The sequence below is a fragment of the Engystomops pustulosus genome, chromosome 1, assembly GCF_040894005.1.
Source record: "Engystomops pustulosus chromosome 1, aEngPut4.maternal, whole genome shotgun sequence".
In the NCBI taxonomy this organism is placed as follows: domain Eukaryota; kingdom Metazoa; phylum Chordata; class Amphibia; order Anura; family Leptodactylidae; genus Engystomops; species Engystomops pustulosus.
In genome coordinates, this window is record NC_092411.1 from 258,576,284 (window position 1) to 258,596,924 (window position 20,641).

Below are 20,641 nucleotides of genomic sequence, written 5' to 3' on the forward strand. Positions count from 1 at the left end.
TGTTTAAGGTTTTGATCTTCACACTGAATTGTAAGTGATCTTATCCTCTGAGGGGGAAAGAAAGGAAGATAAGCAGCTATGGCTATGGTGGATCTTGGAGAGGCTAAGCTCGGAATTTTCTTTCATCAGTATGTGACTTGGTGGAATAGCAGGGGAGGGGATTCAAAAAGACTTCTACAGAGAGAACATACATAATGAAAAAGTAAATCATCCCTCTTAAAATTACTGAGGCATGCGTGAAAATTTGTTAAGGGCTGCTCCAATCTTTACAAGAGACTACTTTTTAGGAATGTCCTCCATGTCTTCAAAAGTATCTCAGTAGACTGGCATGATAGACGTAAATTTCTACCGCCAAGAACGTTGAAATGCAATCGTATAACCAATTATGGGACGGAATTATAAAGCGGTTTAGACTTATTTGGATGATCAGTCTGGTGGTATCTGTAGCAGTTTTTATTTCCTAAATAAAAATTAAAAAAAACTTATGTGAAGTTCCTGGAGGCTGCTAATAATAATGGCTCAACTCTCAGTTCTAATAATAAAAAATATGAACAACAAAACAGCACGATTGTGTGCTCCAATGATCTGGGAATCATCTTACCAGTAAAAAGTTGACAGGAGCACCAAATTGCTCATCAAGTGGTATAAATTGCTCCTATTATCCCTACATGAGTGTTGGCACCGTGGAGGAATCTGATGTCAATTGACTTTTCTGGTTAGAATAACACACTTTCTAAAAGCAACAGTTTTGGACAAAGGGAATGTTTTAGAAGCACAATTAAGTATTAAATAAGGTAACAAAATTATATATAAAATGTAAATATAATTTAAATATAAATATATTTTATATTTTTGCTTATTTTGCAATGTTTCACTTCATATTTGAATTTGAGACTCAATTTAAATTAAAAGGAAAAGTAAATAAAAGAAAAATGTAAAAATGTAAAAAAATTCAAAGAAAAAAAAAAATATATATATAAATTAGTTCCCCCCTATTTTAGAATGTATATTAAAACAGCTTTTATTTTTTTATGCAATGTTCGAAATTTTTTAGGAGAAAATAAATTATATTCTTTATTCTCTATTTTTATGCTATTAAAAGATAAATAAAAATAAAGAAGCAAGAATTAACTGTTGTTACGTAGAAAAAAATGTCTTTTATAGTTGAGGAATGTCGAGGAATGTAAGAACTCGGAGTACTAAGATATGCCATCTCCTACAGGCACACACAATATAGATAAGTCCCAACATGATTTCATACTTAGCCAATACTAGAAAAGTGAAAAACAAAAATTACAGAACTGAATGGAAAAAAGTATATGAAACATGGGTTTTGTGCAGTATGTATCAATATGTTCACCTATGAAAACATTGGACTGGATGTACTACATGGCAGGTCACCTTTAAAAACAGTCTATATAGACTTCTATATATTTCCTTCATTTCCGCTATATCAAAATTCTGTGCAACCATTAAGTTAAATCTGTTCACACCTCGTGGTTTTAAGCTTTACAATATATTATTAGGTAAAATAAGATATGTTCAATGTATCTTAAAAATCCATCATGATAAACCAGGGGCACTTACTCTTAGATCCAGGCACCGTGACTGTGGTAATCTTCTTATATCTGTTATCCATGGTCTGCTTCCTTCTAAAAGCAACTTTTAAAAGTATGCTTGTGTGTTAGAAGGGCTCTGGGGGGCATAACCAGTGCTCTAACTTCACAGACTGTTACAGTGTGTAATGATCACTTCCCACCTCCAACTGTTCTAGATTACACCAGGAAGAGGGAATGGGAAGTCCTGGGAGAGCAGGAGGGGGGGCTATGTAACAGCCTGCGAAGCTACACCACAAAGGGTGTCTGGTAATGCCCCCCAGAACCCTTTGGCTCATAAGCATAATTATAAAAGTTGATTTTTGAAGGAGGAAGCCACGGATAACAACTATAGGAAGATTAATACAGTCAAGGTGCTTGGATCTATGAGTAAGTGTCCCTAGTGTCATTATGGATTTTGATGGGATGGGATTTAGATAGTAGCTATTATTGATGGTTTTAGCCCTGGTATAAAGTTCTAGTAGAAATTTCATCTCTGGCATAATCTATACATAGTAGTATCTGGAACTAACAACTGAGGAGGTGCGTGCAGGAGACCTGAGAATTGTTATTACTGGTGATCACTATAGTTTAGTTATCATTCTGGGGGTAGACTGGCCATGGACATAGTCAACAGGAATTCCAAATTTTTCTTATTCCTAAACTCAACAAGGCAGCAAAAATAAATGCCATTTTCCTGGTGGTTATACTGAATTGTTATGATTTTAAACTTTATATTGTGGGTGAAAGTTCCTTTCGAAAAAAAAAAAAAAAAAATCATAATCAAATAAAAAAAGTTTGCAGACGCCCATAAACAGCAACAATAACAATGGGAAACAGATGTACTGGGAATAAATGACTATGACCAAATATAGAGCCAGGCCAGCCAGGTGTTCACACTAGGCCAGAACTGAAATCTACAATTGTACAGCTAATCCTCTGTAATTATACCAGATGGAAAGTGTTCTCACATTTGGTTTTTGTATTAAAGGAAAACTAGAAGACTGAGATGCAAAATAGGAGTGGGCCAAAAACAAATGTATTTATAGCTAAAATGACCTCAACAGATCTTAACGATTACAATATAACGTTATAATGAAGACACTAGAACAAAACAAAACAAAAACACCCATCTATTGTTGTGGACCATGTGCTGTAATAAAACTTTAATACTGACAGGTTTATTTGTACGCTATAAATTGACCTTACGTTGGCCAAAAAAAAAATTTTGGCCAAAGAAGGACTTTTCAGCTGAATATCTTTCATGACAACATATACCGTATATACTTGAGTATAAGCCGACCCAAGTATAAGCCGAGGCTCCTAATTTTACCACAAAAACCTGGTAAAACCTATATTTTTTTTACTCGGGTATAAGCCAATTTTGTGTTTTCAGCAGTTTTTTTGTGCTGAAAAACTAGGCTTATACTCGAGTATATATGGTATGTACCCATTCAGCAAGGCCAAATGAGCATTTTAATTCTACAAGAAGAAGGAAATATGTGACAGAATATTGTTATACATATGGTGCGATTTATGGTATCACACTGCTGACATATAGGATAATTAAGATTCAACAACAGCGAGCCTCATGGGTGCCATATGCCTAAATACAGTATCAACATGCATAACCCTGCCATGTGCACATGTTCACATATAGTAAAAGTATAGTAAACACATAATAAAGTCTTCCCTTAACCGATCCTCAAGCCTGTTTGTAAAGTTAATCTTAAATTCTATGCATGCAGCACAAGAACGCTGCAGAATGTCTAGAGTGATGACTAAAGCAAGATCCTACCTGCAGCTGTCATTCCTTTTCTGTAAAATATATGTCCCAAATATCTATGCAAATGAATCAAGATTTACAAAAAAAGTCAGTATTTAGCTCTACAGGATAAAGTGGGTGAGCCACATAGTTTGCTTCAAGAGAACAGCATAAATAATTACAGGCGGTCCCCTACTTAAGAACACCCGACTTACAGACGACCCCTAGTTACAAACGGACCTCTGGATGTTGGTAATTTACTGTACTTTAGTCCTAGGCTACAATAAAGAACTATAACAATGATCAAAGGCGTCTGTAATTAAGCTTTGTTGTTATTCCTGGTTCTTATGACAACCCAACATTGTTAAAATCCAATTGTTACAGAGACCAAAACAAATTTTGACTGGGGCTACAATTGTAAAATATAGAGTTCCAACTTACATACATATTTAACTTAAGAACAAACCTAGAGAACCTATCTTGTACATAACCCGGGGACTGTCTGTACAAGACTGATTTCTACATGCAAAGTTTTTACATGTAGGTTGATAATGTCTTGAGATGGAGTGCCGTCATAGGTCCCATGACAGAGATGCAGCACTAAAACGGTGAGCTTGAGCAGAGTAAATATAAGTCTTCGCTTGATGCTTCCGTATGACCATAGTACGTTTTTCCAAAATTCCAGCACTATCCCTTTAAACATAGCCAATTCCTGCCACCATAACATCTGGCTCAAGACTAACAGTATGTGGGGGATCTATTAAGCTGTATACTAGCATGTCCCCCCTGAATTTTGATGCCACCACCTTACAAAGAGGGTGGGGAGGGGCATGTAGTGGGCCATAATGCACTGCATTAACTATAACCTGTGCTAGTTCCAGAAGCAAATTATAGCAAAATTCTACACCAGGCGCAAGATTGATATGGTGGAGGCCAAGATATGCCATTACGATATGCCTACAAAAATAGGTCTACTGCACTACATATGCACTGGAGCTGGCTTGTAAATAAATGGATTTGCAAGAAATTTTGGAAATGGTCTGGTGAAAAAAAGAGGTGTATTTAACCCGCTCTTACTCTCAGTTCTCATGTCCCATCTTCAGCAATTGCTCTTGGCCAGAGTTTCCGAGGAGGTCATGGGACCCAATTTAGCCAACAAGTTCCCTTTTTATGACTATGAGAATTTAACGTCCCATGTTGTGAGGAGGCCACTTATTGGCCAAAGTATGTCCTGTGACCCCCTGGATTTTCAAGTCAGACGTGGGCACCGAATACTGGTAATGCTAAGGTAGCGCTTAATGGGGAAGACCTCCACAACTATTGAAAAATTATACATTCTTTTAATTTTTTATACCAGGAACAGTTAAGTAGAATCTACATGGCTTTTTGTAGAGATAGAAATTAAATAATATAATAAAAAAATCACAAATAATCCAAATTTAATTTGCATGATTGTAAAATTATGGCGAGACAACCTAAAAAAAAAAAAAAAATGCTAATGCTACTATAAATAGGGGAGACTATTTTTCGTAGTGCAGGTCAGTCAGGGACAGAGCAGAGAAACGCTGCATAGTATGTAAAAACCTAATACATCTCTCAGTGTGGCAGTAATTCTATAACTGTATTCTTTGTCTCTACTTTACAAATAGGACCATTATTTTCCCTAGTATCAATGCATTGGATTTCTAGAAATCTATAATACACAGCAGTTTCTCGGCGATGATACAGTAACAATGCCATGCTGTGTAGTCTTGTTGGAGCTCTCGTAGGGAATGTCTCTAAAGCCTAATTAAAAAGTAGTGCTCTTAGTGTGTGTGTGATTTATCATCCCACGGCTTATACTATAGCACTCCTTACTAGATGGTAAAATATCTCTGCTCACCAGTAAATACGTAAACAGAGAATATTCCTTGTAAAATTAATGATGTGCATAGTATAGTGGAATTTACATGAGATTATCTACACACTGCATGCACAATTACATCGGACATATAGATTGAAAGAATATGTACTACAGACATTTGCAATTTTAGGCATACAGTTGGCTGTTGACCATCGTAATTATAAGAAAGTATTTCTTAAAGCTTACCTAACTAATGTTTTTAATATGTGCTGTCTTTGGGAGACTTCATTTTAGATCACCTACAAGCAGCTAAGGAAACACCAATAATCAGTAATAGAGTATGTAAAGGGAAAAACTGATACAAAGTGCAAAATGCTATGTAATGTTATATAATAGAGGGAATAGTTTTACTCCTCATGTACTGCACATAGACATCACAACCTATTCTGAAGAGATATCTAGTGATGTTTATGTGCAGTACATGAGGAGTAAAACTATTCCCTCTATTATATAACATTACATAGAATTTTGCACTTTGTATCAGTTTTTCCCTTTACATACTCTATCACTGATTCTCGGTGTATCCTTAGCTGCTTGTAGGTGACTAACTAAAATGATGTCTCCCAAAGACAGCACATATTAAAACATTAGTCTCTAATGCCATACTCTCTCTCAACTATTGCAAGTTTTGTGTGGGCTTTGTATTACAACCTACGAGCTTCCCCTCTACTTTGCCCTGTAATGTCAATGGCAGGGTTACCTACAAGATAGGTTCTTTAGGTTTGTTCTTAAGTTGAATTTGTATGTAAGTTGGAGCTGTATTTTTTATCATTGTAACTACAGACACATTTTTTTGTCCCAGTGTCAATTGGATTTATTTATTTTTTTTGTTGTAATGGGAACAAGGATTATCAATAAAGCTTTATTAAAGACACCTTACAGCCGGCCACTGCGGCCTGGGACTATAGTAAAGCATTCAGAGAGCTTCACGAGAGGCACAGTGGGAAGAGGGGTCCGTCTGTAACTAGGGGTCTGTATGTCGGGTGTCCTTAAGTCGGGGACAGCCTGTATTTAGACCTAAATAAACCAAAGGCAAGTATTGATATCTAAATAGAGCAAAGTAAGTGTCCTCTTTCCTTTAGAATTCTTAACCCAACTGGATGCCTTCAATATCTGATATCTATACTATCAAGTGAATAGCCATTGTTTCAGTGGCTAGCACACGTCTTTACATAGGCTCATGCCTACAGCCGTGGATTCCGCACCCATGTGCATGAACTGACTGCCCGGGTCCCAAAACATAGAGCCGGTCCTATACCTGACCAAGTCTTCTATTGTCATCGGTGTATGAGTGGTGCTCATCCAGTAATGACAGATGGGCTGCAAACCTACATTTCAGCAAATAACACATGTTTTGTGTATGTAGCCTTTTACTGTGTTTCCAATTATACTGAAATATTGGTTTCGAAAAATTTGGGTTTGGATTACCCTATATTCTAAATTTCTGACCAGTTGTTAGTGGTGAGTCTGAGTACGAACCTCAAAATCTTGGCACATGCTGTATTGTATCTTAGTCTATGTAGAGTTATATTACAAAAGAAATAACATTAAAAATTAAAAATGATTAAAAAAAAGCTATATATTACGGTATATAGAGGTCTATGAAACAAAGGTATTGGCAAACATTGTATAACAATATTGATAGTAATGGAAATACATTAGATTGCAGTTGTGGTTACATTAGCAGGCCTAACATTAAAAGAGATGTTTACACAGGAGCTTACAGTAAGCCACGAGAGACCCCAGGTGCCCAGCTCAAATAGAGGATTTTCATTATGTAGCTGAAAATGCTAATAATGTATATCAATGCGCAAGACTGGTTAATATCATGCAAAAAAAAAAAAAAGCCAAAAAGAGTAACGAGACAAGGAGACAGATTTACGCCATTTACAAAAGCTTAGCCCTTAAGGCAGCATCCTCTAAGGGGGACTTCTGTTACATACCAAATTCTGCACTCGATCCAGGTGATAAGGCCCCACAGGGTGAAATCAAAAGAAAATATGTGACTGGAAAAAGAAAACGTGAAGAGTAAAAAAAAAATGCACCAAGATGACGAAATAATAGATTAAAATAAATAAATAATAATAAATGTAAAACTACGTAAAATGGAATTAACATAAATCAATGAATAACAAATAAATGAGTAAATACATGTAAAAAACATATATAAATATAATGGTAACAATACAGTGGGAACGTGATAAGGAGCCGGGTACAGCTTATTATTGAGACCAAGGGCACTCTTAGAAACGTGTAATATGATTCTCATAGACTTCTATGTTTCAGATTTCATACAACATTTTTTTTTAAGGGGAGAATCTCTCCAAAATCTGGAGCCATCTGGAGAAACATATGGTAACATATGGAGTAATATGAAGCCAGCGTGCATGAAGCCTTATCACAACCATTGCAATGTGATATATCCTAGATAGCTCCTTGTGATGTGCTGTCCATCCCTCACTTTTACTGTGTGTGAGGTTTGACATTAAGATCATAAGAACAATGTGCTGTCTCTTCAGGAATTTCACGAATGTTCACTCCGTGATTTCTCCGACTATTTCTGAACCATCCCGCATAGCATATCCTATCTAGTATTTTACTGAGCTTAAAGATAATGTACAGGGATTGTTTTGTCTTCATTATGAGCCTACAACTGTTCACCCACTAATGAGTTAATGAGTATATATATATATATATATATATATATATATATATATATATACTGACAACTATATGCATGTGAGTCTCCTACCAGGACTGCTGAGTCTTTGCACCCTCCCCTTTTTTTAGGGGTCTTTTTGACATTGTGCTGCTGTGGATTTTTTCTTTTTCCTATATATATATACATGCCTTATTGCATATCTACTATTTCTTCATGCCGGTACTTCATATCTCCTCTTTCTCTTAAGCATTGAGTGTCTGTGATTGTACCCAGATGGTTGGTGAATAAATCTCGTGGTACACATATGTGCCCAGAACAGGGAAGCACGCTATGACACCCTGAGCCTCCTGATTATGGAAAATGTCCAGATCCATTCTGACAGAAACATTATGTTTTATTTTACAAAGTGAACAATTTATCTGGAGATACTTAAAAATGTCATGTCTTCTTCTAGCGGTGCCGAAACATCATACATTTGACATACTCTGTTTTTTTTTTAACTGACAGGCTAAATTTCCAGACCTGGAAGCAATGGCGTAACTTGAAGCTGATGGGCCACAGTGCAAAGTCTTGCCAGGGCCCCCGAGTATAATGTATGTTTTATAGTACTTATCTTCCCATATTGGAAAGTGACACCTTATGGGGCCCCTAAACCTCCTGGGCCCGGTTGCGATCGCACCCTCTGCACCCCCTCAAGTTACGCCCCTGCCTGGAAGACCTGAGCAGAATGCTATCCTTTCTATAAACTGTAGACCCCCAACACTAATGAGGGAAAAACAAGTTGCAGTAATCATACAACCACTTCACATAAAAGTTTGATGTGACTTTTTGTCACTGCCATCATCCTCCTTGATGTGACTTTTTGTCACTGCCACCATCCTCCAGTGAACTCAGTTAGTGATATAAGCTAAGCATGAGTACAATAGTTAGATGGACACTCGTTCAAAGATATATGTAAGGTCAATCTACAATCAGATTCCATCAGAATTTTTGACACCTGTCTACTTTGCCCTCCCCTTAGAGACTTCTCTTCGTTTCTGGAATCTAAACATATAGGACTATGTTTATCATGGCTAAAACAGTCGTACAAGCCCTGATTTAGTTGCAATTCTTGGCACAGAACTGGGAAATGTGATTTTTCAGCCCTCTACATACGTTGGGCTGGGAAGGGTGGTGCCGGCATGTGCAGTGCAATGCCCCGCACCTGTGCATCGCCGGTAGCCATTCAGGTGCAGGCTATGACGCAATTCTACTGTAGGTCAGACCGAGATTTATCAAGAGACCGGAACCTCCTGAGAGATCCAGCACGTGCCAGGGGCGGGGGAAACACGCTTAGCGCCAACATATGACAAACGTGCCCCATAATCCATAAGTATGAAATATGGCAAGTAACTATACAGTGCTGCACAAGTATACAGGTCTCGTACCCCAAGATCTCGGTTCACACATGTTCATTGTTATTTTGTACAATTTTATGAGACTGATGAAGACAGCCGAGATAGTCATCAGCTAACTTTATCAGCCTCATAGACCTTGTGTCAGTTTGCATGTATGAGCAGAGGACGTATATTCATTGTTATGGTATATCCTTGTCCAGCCATCGGATGCTATTATATTCAAGGGGAAAATATACTTATGAGACATCACACCAAAGGTTCCTGAAAATATCCAAGAACTAGATGGTTTGTACATATGCCAACTTCCATATTTTGACTCAAATTACCTTCTATCAACAAAACGATCTATGAATTAACTATTAATATTTGTAATGTAAATATCTAATATCTAAAGTATTATACAGTTGAGTTGACGCAATATTGTACAATCTAGGGGGTAGCAGAGCCAAAGCATAGATTAAGCTGAGCTCTTCGTGCCCCAGATATTTTCGTTATCCCCACCCCTCTTATAGGTATTTACTAGGCGCATTTTTTGGATTCCATATTTTAGTTTACAGAAAAATAAAAGTTTGTTTGCAAATAATAACCATCTTTTAATATTTGTTTTTCAATTACCGTGACATGGCTTTTACCGATCTAAATCGAAACCCTTAAACTGGATAAAGGTTGAAACAAAAGTTTCTAAAACACCTCTTAACAACAAAAATGCGTTTTATAGTTTTTATATAAAATAGTCACAAAAAGATAAAAATCGGCACACAAAGTAAAAAGTATGTATGACACAGGTTATATGTTGCCATGGCAGGCAACGTGAAATTGAATTCATACTAAAGGACAAAATTTGGTCAACTGGAACAATCTTCACTTTCACAAATGTGATTATAGTCCCTTCAGACATGAATTGGACAACATATAGACAAGAAGAGAACAAAAACCTTAAAATGCATCAAATGAAACAACAGAAAGTCACAATATCTCCCACAAAAGCAATTAGTTAATGCAGCTGGACGATAACATCACAGGATATGAAAACGTTATCAATACAAGACAATATTTTATCTCTGCTCAACATGTCCTTGATTAGATATTACGCTGAGAGCAGACGGCAAAAGCTAAAACTAAAAGGTAGAGATAAAATGCTGCAAAAAGGTACAAAAACACTCACATAATCATTAAAATATAAATATACTTTATATCAAAAACATATATTAATTCCTGACATGTCTGTTTTACTAATTCATCAAATAATTGAATTCTTCATAATATATACAGTTTGTAGAACTCTGCGTTACACCAAAACTCTATTACCCCTCCCAATAATGTATTAATGCTTTGACAACTGGGTGTTACCAATTGGCTGTGTGTTCCTGTACACAGTGGCATTGTCCAATCAGTGATGAGGGATTCGTAACCATCAGTTGTCAATGTATTTGTAAATATTTTGGGGAATGGCTCGGTGCAGAGGTCTGATTCCTGTTTTGGACATTATATTGCTGGCAGATCCTGCCAGAGAAATCTGGATTGACACATAAAAGGGGTAGAATAATGTATAACATCAACACAGTCACTCTTCATTGGCTGCTTATTTTTTGGCTATTGAATAAGTTAAAAATGTTCTACATGTCAAGCTCCAACATCAGAAAAGTTTTCCATGTGGTCAAAGAAAATGGACTTTTCCATGTATTTTAATCCATACCCAAGTAAAACCACCATTGCGTAGGACCCCTTTAAAGCTTTCCGAACATCTCTTTCCTTCTTCCAATCAATCTGCATGTTGAGGAACCCAATCTCTTTGTTCTACTCCATATTTCAAGATGAAATATCAATTATTGTGAAAGGGGAGTTGATGTCTAGTGATGTGCAGAATGGAAAGAAGCCAAGAAGAATCTCAATCACATGTCTGGAAATCTTATAATGAAGACTACGCATGGAACTTATAGATGATGTTGATTTAGTGAGTTAATCTGACTGTCATATTTGGATTCTGGAAGGAATTTTTCCCTACTGTAGGCCAATGGGCATCAGCCTTGTAGGGTTCGGTTTTGGCTTCTACTGGATCACAACTATAGGATTTATCTTTTATCTACTATGATACTATGTTAATCTCCATGACACGATTCTAATGTTACTTGTTGGATGACTTGGTACATATTCTATTTCCTTTACAGCATTGAAATGGGTTCTAAATACAAGGGCTTATTTTTTTTCTCCAAAACAGGTTTTGGTTGAACTGCAGCTATGCCCAAATCAATTGCTAAGCTGTGGTACTGCAATATGACAAAACCATAGACAACAGTGGTGGGATTTTTTGGGAAAAAAAGCAGCCATGTTTTTTATATATTCTGGATAATCCACATAGTTTTTGTTTTGTTTATCTATCTCATAGATTTTTTTTTTTTGCCAGCAGAACGGAAACGAAACCTTACTTTACCACTACAAAATGAGTTACTTGAGAAAAACAAGAGATGCAAAGATACATTCATTCTCAATAAATCCAAATATGCTCCTTGCTCAGCCACTTATGAGAATGTTATTAAAGTGATTTATTCGAGATGCATCTACCAATACCCTTCCAGGCAAGATATCAAGCATATTATTAAAAAAAAGGGCTGACACTACCTGTCATGCAACAAGATGTCACATAAGCTTCCAAACAGAAACCACAATTACAAGCTGTAACTTTCCCAGTGCCTCCAGCGCAGGGGAAATCCTCCTTTATGGCTAAGTTATGACATATAAGACAGCGATGTATTAACCAAAACAAAGCAACGTATAGTGTAACGTAGTGCACCGGCAGTAAACGGCACACACCTTCCAGCGTTTACCGACACAATATGTATTCGGGAGAGAATTGTTGTGGAAAATCCTCCAGGTGATGATAGCTGTAAAGTGTGCGTGTTGGGTTTTATCTGTTCTCTGATGCCTGCATAGAAATCTTGTGAACTATAGAGCTTAGTGTTGGCCTAGCTGCACTAAGCTCTTATCTCAACACATCTTTCTCACAATGACACCATATTAACCCATTTGGTGTCTAAAAACCCAGCAACGCCAGTATTTTTTTTCCTGTGGATTCAGTGTATTTATAATGTTTTTTCAATTTTTTGGTGAAAATGTGATGTAAAAAACGCATAGAACTGTCTCATAAAGTATTAGCAATAATTAACATTTTTTATGTATCTTATACTGTCTATTTGAGATTTGTGCACAACATGACCGATTTATCATTAAAAGTCTTGTACAGGGATTTACTTGGGTTGTACACTTAAAAATAAAGAAATTGCAAGATAAAGGAATTAAAATATGTGTAATCTGACAATAAGGACTGAGATTATATGGACCATATGGAGACTGGAGAAGATTTTATTATATTTCATGAGTGTTTGGCACCTTTTGTATTCATCACTTGCCCTAAGGTTCCATTCCCTTGAACTCGTATGGTGGCCGTAAGTTAGCCCTACGAATGGCAGCTAGCATACGGCCACCATCCGTCATCATGCATGGCACGGTACTGTGAGCACATGAATGTGTCACCATAACGTGCCGTTACCGGAAAACGGATAGAGAATGCTTTATTTTTCATTTTATGTAAGACCCAGCTGTGCGGTTCCCTACGAAGAGGGGAGGGGTGAGGAGCGTTCATCCCTCCCCTTCCCCAGTCAGCCATTTTTTACGTCTGGGTTGCAGTGTTATGTTTGTGTGTAAGGAGCTAAGTGTAGATGATCTATGTCAAAATATAAACAGTCAGCTCCCTCATCTAGCAGACTTCAGGGCAACCTTGCAAATTGTTTCCCAAGACGGTGATGTCACAATAATTTGTCACATGGCTTATTTGCAGGTCAGAACTATCGAAGTGAATACAACTGAATAGTACACTGAGCTAGTTCCACTAAACCATGTACGGTGCTGTTCTTGGAAAGCAGGGAAGAAGCCGAGTTTTCATTCGGCTGATCCAAAATGTCCAAAGGATAAGTGACCAATAAAACGAATCCTGGCATGACAAGGATAAGCCATGGATTTCAATGAGAAATTTGTTTTCCCCCTGTGGTGAAGCTGAAGGAAAGTTTACCACTTTTAGCCACTTTGCCTTATAGAGACTGTAGAATAGTGGATGTCCAGATGGAGGTAAATCCTATATTTAAAGACAATTCTAATGAAAAGATTTTGTCTAAAACATACAGTGCAACGGCTCAAAGAATTTAATATTAAAAAGAATTTAAAAAAAGCTATGTATAATGCATGGTGCTATGCTTTAATACCCCCTACCCACCTGGCACAGTGTCCCCTACCCTCCTGGCCCAGTACCCCTTATCCCCCTAAAACAGTACCTCCTACCCTCCTGGCCCAGTACCCCTTATCCCCCTAAAACAGTAACCCCTACCCTCCTGGCACAGTACCTCTGGTTCCCAGTCTATTCTTCTTATTTGTAAAATAGTCAACAGTCTCAATGACAACTGATTGGGGGAGATTCACTATGCACATTGAAAGGCACATAAAGCTCCCCCTCCTCTACAGCTTTCTGGCTTCTCTGCCCCACATGTCACTCTGGGCATGTTGGGGTGGGATTCAGGTGGGGGGGACGGTCAAGAGACACGAATGCCAGATTTACTATAGCCACAGATGGAGACTATACCAAAAACCTCCAGCACTTCAGACCTGGTCTTTGGTTCGAACTGGTGGAGTTTGTGCCCAATCTACTAAGAGGCTAGAGGCTACAAGTGGGGGCAAATTTAAGGCTGGCGTTCAAAACGCCAGTCTTAATGAATTCCCTCCAATTTGATTTGGTAGACTAAGCCACTCCCTCTCAGCTTGCCCAACCAAGAACAGAGGGGTGTGTCTCAACCTGCCAGACATCGGTGTGCATAGAGTAGTCTAAAATGCTTATAAAAGTAAAGAGGACCACTGAGATATAAAGAAGATTTTTTACGTATGAATTTATTGTGAATATTAATCGTGAACTGGAGTGTTGCTTCAAGTTTTCACCACAACATACAGTCATCACTAATCTATTCATTGGTTTGTAGTTTCGCTATGAATCTGGCATTTTTCAAGCAATGAATTAAATCCAAATATTCTGAATCACTTTGGACCCATCTACGGTGACAAGCTACTTCTATCATTAATCCCAGAGCTTAGAGAAGGAAAATCAAAAATTCCTAAAACATTAACAAAACAATTTTTCACTTCTTTTTGAAAAATTTGATGACGCTTCTATGAATAAAAATCTTGGATGATTTGCTCATTTCTATGCAAACTTCCTGTATGAGTGTATACTAGACATATCCTGATGCCCCTCTCTCAACAACCACTACCTACATGAAGTAAGAAACAATATAGTCCTAAAGTAATAATAATACACTAAATATAAGTCGGTTGAGCTTTCATTTATGGTTCCACAGGAGGTAGATGCTTCCTACTGTCCTGACACATCTGGAATCTTTCCTAGAAGGGGACAGGATCCTTCCGTGTAGTGGAGACACATTCACTGCATGGTTACGTTCTCCAGGCGTAGACCACCCAATGTTTAAGCTAAATAAGCCTGGCTAGTTTTGTCTACAAGTCACACATTCTGGAGCAGTGATGTCATTGTGGGACCAGAAAACGATACTATTACTCGTCTAGGTTATTTCAATTATTATCTACAATTACTAGAAATCCTCTGAAATGAGAAACATGTGATACATTCATATTAGGGGGATGACTGAACACTCATCCCCCCTTACACGTATCAGAAAACTGGAATAAGAGGACAGTGAAATATTCATGGACTGGGGCAAACAATATCTATACATAATAAATGGATAGAACAAAATACGAGGCAAGTCCAACCAGGATGTTACTTACCACCAAAGGCAAAACCCATAGCAACCAATTAGATGATTCCACTACTTTCTAAAGTCGGATCAAACGCGATTGTTGATGGTTTCATGCACAGCACATTAGTGCAGAGTTTACGCATAACCCTCAAATGGTAACTTAGTAACATCAAAGAGCCTTACATTCTCCCTGCAAAGCACCGAGGGAAGCCTAGTGGGACCCAGAGATTCTGCTTACGTTCTTCACAGTTAAAGGGAATGTCCGCTTTAAGTTAATTCCACTAATAATCGAATTTAGGAGCTTCAAACAGCTCAAGGAGACAATTGGGTGGTGCTTATTAAAGTACAGGATTGTCGAAGAATTTTCGATAAGAAAGTATTCGGTAAATTACTATAACGTTTGCGAAATGTTGGGTAAACTTCAAGGGGTTGTCCAGTGACAACAAGTCAGGCCCTGTCCACAGATTAGGGTCTTACTTGCTGATCGTGGGGATCTCAGTGATGGTACCCTCATGGATCACTTGAACAGGGGTCTGTTGTACCCCCTTGTAGCCCAGATGAATAGAGCAGCCACTCGTGTGTGCACCCTACTGCGCAGTCCTTATTTCCATCAGCTTCATACACAGTGAGTGGAGAAGCAGAACTGTGTGACCAGCTGTTTCATTCTTTTGGGGTGCAATGGTGGTACAACGGGCTCCCGTTCTTATGATATGTGGGGGTCTCATCAATGAAACCCTCACAGATCAGTGGATAAATGATAACTTGTTGTGACCAGACAACCCCTTTAAAGTAGCCAGCCCTTATAATTTTGGTGATAATACTAATAATTATAACAATAGTAACAACATATAATTAAATATATATAATATATATATATATATATAATGATAATACTTAAGGCACTTTTTCTTACTGAAACAATGCCACCTATCCATCATTCGTCACCAGTACTACAGGTACTCGAAAAGCGCATCACATGAAACAGCCCCTATTTTTTTAGATACCACTTTCCGATAGCTAAGGATTCTGGAACATCTGTGTCTTAGAACTGAACCTTGTTTCATTCTTCTATTATTCCTCCTAAAATATATGAATAAATAAACTAACTGATGTGCAGACTTCTATATCAATTAGGTGTGTCCCTACCCAATCTGACATGGTATGATCCTTGCGGACTGTGATGGGCTATCTGCATATGTAGCGGAATATACCCCCTTCCTTAAAGGTACCTGATTGCTTGCTTTGGAGCCCTTCAAGCAACATGTCCGGGATAGGCGGGGCTTCCGAATGGAGTATGGTGAACCTAAAGTTCTGGTCCGCTCATCTCTAATCTACATAACTGGAGATACATAAAGCAACATGTCCAGGTTCTGAACAGAGGACGGTGAACCTAAAGTTCTGGTCCGCTCATCTCTAATCTACATAACTGGACATACATAAAGCAACATGTCCAGGTTCTGAACAGAGGACGGTGAACCTAAAGTTCTGGTCCGCTCATCTCTAATCTACAGAACTGGAGAAACACAAAGCAACATGTCCGGGTTCTGAACCGAGGATGGTGAACCTAAAGTTCTGGTCCGCTCATCCCTAAACTACAGAAATGGAGAAACAGTTGGAAGTGTGAGCTGCAGAAAAATATCCAAATTTGTTTGTCTTGATCTCTAATTGTAGATCGAAGAACCATCAAGATGTGATCTGAAAGATGAATTTTTAGCCTCTAATAGTGACTCATCTCAGGCAAATATGGCTCATCTCTGCTCATTTTCACATGACTTTAGAGAATATTTTTTATAAGTAAAAAAGCAAGATTTCACATAGAAGAGGGACTTATAGAATGGAAATGGAAATACCCTGTATGAGGGTGCTAGTAGTTTAATAGTTGACATTACATGGACCGATGTATTAAGACGGCCGACATACACATCATCCTTGTTCATTTGGACATAACACCATGCGCATCGCTAAATAACAGATCGCTGAGGACCACGCACATTAATATAACAGATGAACTGACAAAAGAAATTTGCTCTTGACTCTGTATTTTGCCCATTTGCTTAATAATTGCATGAAACATTAAGATCGCTCAGTGTTTCATCATTACATTTGTGCTGTGCACTAAGAGGACAGGGTCAATATTTCCCCGTCTCGAGAACGTCGCCCCGGTCTGTGGGCCGCAGACCTTTTCCATCTAAGTCATATATAATCCTGGAAGCAGCCCTGATGCGCAGTCCATATTCCCTATGGGATGCTCTTCATTAGTGCTCTCCCTGCGTGCCGCAGCATAATAATGAGGGTCAGAGGTACAAAAAGAAAGGTAAAAGTCAACAAATTGAATTTTAAGAGTTACATATCATCCCTACATGTGCGTCCGTGTCAGGAAGGTTTTCCCTTTGCTCCAATTAGAGGTTAGAGGTTGTGATACGTTATTGGACAAGGATGAATGGAATACAGGGGCGGAAGCACAATTGAGCTCTTTGGATATACTGCTAGCTTAATTATATGGCCGTCATAGCGGACAGAAGGATCTATCATCCGAAAATGATATGGAGCGTTCCTACTAGGAGATACATTGTAACATTGTGGAACATGAGAGAGATACATGCAAATCCAATTAACTTTCTATGTTATCATGATGCAAAGACACTACAGCCCCAGGGGTTAAATGACAAATACCACTATATTACAGAAAGTCAATGCTCCTATATAGGACACAAAACAGAACATGGTGAATGTATCCGGATACAATGTATGTGTATAGATGTGTGTGCAGCGTTGGAGTGTGTATTATACACCACAGTCCGGAGGACATCAAATCCTCCGAGCTCAGATTGCAGATATATTTGTGTAACAGGCTCTGATACACAGTTTTGTAAATGGAAACGATTTTCCTGACCCCTGATATTGTGGTCAATAAGATGTATCACTTACTTAGTCTAATTACACTAATGGCAGGAGGTATCAGCTTCCACCACTACTAGGCAGGTCAAGGCCCAGAGTAAGTGTAGATGTGCCTATTAATTTAGCCTGCATACCTCTATATACAACATGGGGAGCTGGAATATAATACTGGTAATGTATACTGGAGAGGGAGATAGATGGGTAGTTAGTTAGATGGTGATGGATAGATAGATAGATAGATAGATAGATAGATAGATAGATAGATAGATAATGGATAGATAGATAGAGAGATAGAAAGAAAGATAGATAGATAGATAGATAGATAGATAGATAGATAGATAGATAGATAAGGGATTTAAAGATAACATATGGATATACAGATAAATAAAAGATAGGAGGAAAGAAAATGGGTATATAGATAGGTAAAAGAGAAATAGGTAAGTAGATAAAAGACTGATAGATACATATATGCATAGATGTTAGATGGATAGATAGATGAGAGCTGGAAAGATACAGATAATAGTTACATTAAGAAAATAGTTACATAGTTAGGTACCGGATAGATTAGATAGACAGATAGATAGTAAAAAAAGATAGAAAGATATAGAGACGGTTAGAAAGATCAGTAAAAACTTGATAAATAAGTAGATAGGCAGATAGATAGGAATGATAGATGATATATAGATATATAATAGACAAATAGAGAGATGATAGATTACTAGATACATAGGCAGATACAAACAGATTAGATAGATGATAGATAAAAAAGGAAGGATAGATAATAGATAAACATAGAACAGCACACGGACAGGTAAAAAAATAGCTAGATAGATAGATAGATAGATAGATAGATAGATAGATAGATGATAGATAGATAGATAGATAGATAGATAGATAGATAGATAGATAGATGGAAAAAGTAGTTATTAGAAAGGTAGATAGAACATATATAAGGAAAGAAAGAAACAACGAAAGAACGAAAGAAAGAAAGAAAGAACGAACGAACGAACGAAAGAAAGAAAGAAAGAAAGAAAGAAAGAAAGAAAGAAAGAAAGAAAGAAAGAAAGAAATGAAAGAGAAGTCGATGAATACAGACACACTATCCCTAAATTTCGGAAGGGTAATGTATATTTCCGTAACAACTAACAGAATTCTAGAAGCCTAATAGTCTCCAGTCTGTGTTCACTACACAAATTGTTGCAATGTGAATTAATGAATGGGAAGTTCCTACACTTCTGTGCATGGCGGACGTATACTATGACCAAGACGCCCAAAACCTCAAATCTTCTGCTATTATTAAAGTAGAGAAAATAAACTTTCAAGTGCAAGTTGTGAAGACCAGTCAGTGTTGGCTCATTATGATGATAAATGACGGCTTATTACCAGCATAAACACTGCCCTTTAAAGGGACCAAAGTTTCTTCTAACAACCTGGAAGTCTTCAGAGGGGGCTGTGCAAACATCTTAAATCAACATGTCACATGTTCAGCTAATGTGTATGCGCCAGGCTATAGGCACGTTCCTCCCCTTCTCTTGTATATCATGTATCACCATAGTGTGTATAGCATAGCCCTTCTCTGCAGTAAGGCACTAGCCATCACAAGGCATCATGGCTCAGGCACTGACACATTTCTGGCTACTATTGTGCCTGGTTGCTACAGCAGACTAATGCGGCATACCAAGTGCGCCTTTGTCTGCCTGTTGCCGGATGTAAAAACAAATGTCTAGCCTAGAAGCAACTACTCGGGTTGAAAGAGTAGACTTTCAGGACAATGTAATACAAAAGCCCATACTGCCAAGCAAAACAGAAGATCAGATAGTGCGGAGATACAGAGACTGCAAGTTAACGGAGCCATGCTGGAAATGCTCTATTAAAGGGTCATGACTAGTGGGGTGGACGCCAAGAGCTGTCATAGGGTGAAGATATATGGCAATGCTATTACATTACACTTACAGTATATAGGCAGATATGACAACAGATTTCCATATTTGGAATAATTTGCAGGTCTATATAACAACCAAAGGGTAAAATGAACACTAAGGGGTGGTTAAAGGGATATCCTCAGCTGAGAAATTGGAGCGCAATGTCCGATCAATGGGGTCAATCTGATAAATGTGGCGTCACGCCATTTTGCCCATTGACTATAATGGGTGAACCAAAGCACAACCGAGACAAAGTGACTTGACTCTTTCCAGCATGGACCATATTCCCCCAATGTCTATGCTCAGGCAACCCCTTTAACAAGTATAAAACATTACAGGGACCACGCATGGGTCCATAGCCCACTGCTTTATATGTATATCCATAAGCCAACAATGGATTAAAACATGACTAAGAAATCCTATATAGGCCCATAGTAGAGTAAAGAGATAAATACAGTTTTTGGCTCATATATATATATATATATATATATATATATATATATATATATCACCTCGTAGTTACAGAAGTCACAACAAAGAGTTAAAGCCTGCTCCATTCCGTACTAAGGAATGTCAAAGGGTTAATTGATTCCCTTCCAACCGATTCCTCCATTGATGATGCAACTCCTTCTTCATAAGCATCCAGAGACTGGAGCTCTAATGAAAACTCTGCTTGATATGATGTC

At 37.9% G+C, this 20,641-nt stretch overlaps 1 protein-coding gene across 9 annotated transcripts in view; it reads right to left on the reverse strand.

The window, feature by feature from the left end:
• The window catches only part of PCDH7 (protocadherin 7), a 620,030-nt gene that overhangs the window by 594,880 nt on the left and 4,509 nt on the right, over positions 1 to 20,641 (reverse strand). The window contains exon 2 of one of the 9 annotated variants that reach the window (XM_072125981.1): positions 7,207 to 7,269. The exons of the other annotated variants lie outside the window; for them this stretch is intronic. Within the exon in view, the coding sequence (XP_071982082.1) occupies positions 7,252 to 7,269 (18 nt within the window). The 3' untranslated portion in view covers positions 7,207 to 7,251. The remainder of the gene's footprint in view (positions 1 to 7,206; positions 7,270 to 20,641) is intronic. 9 annotated transcript variants of the gene reach the window in all.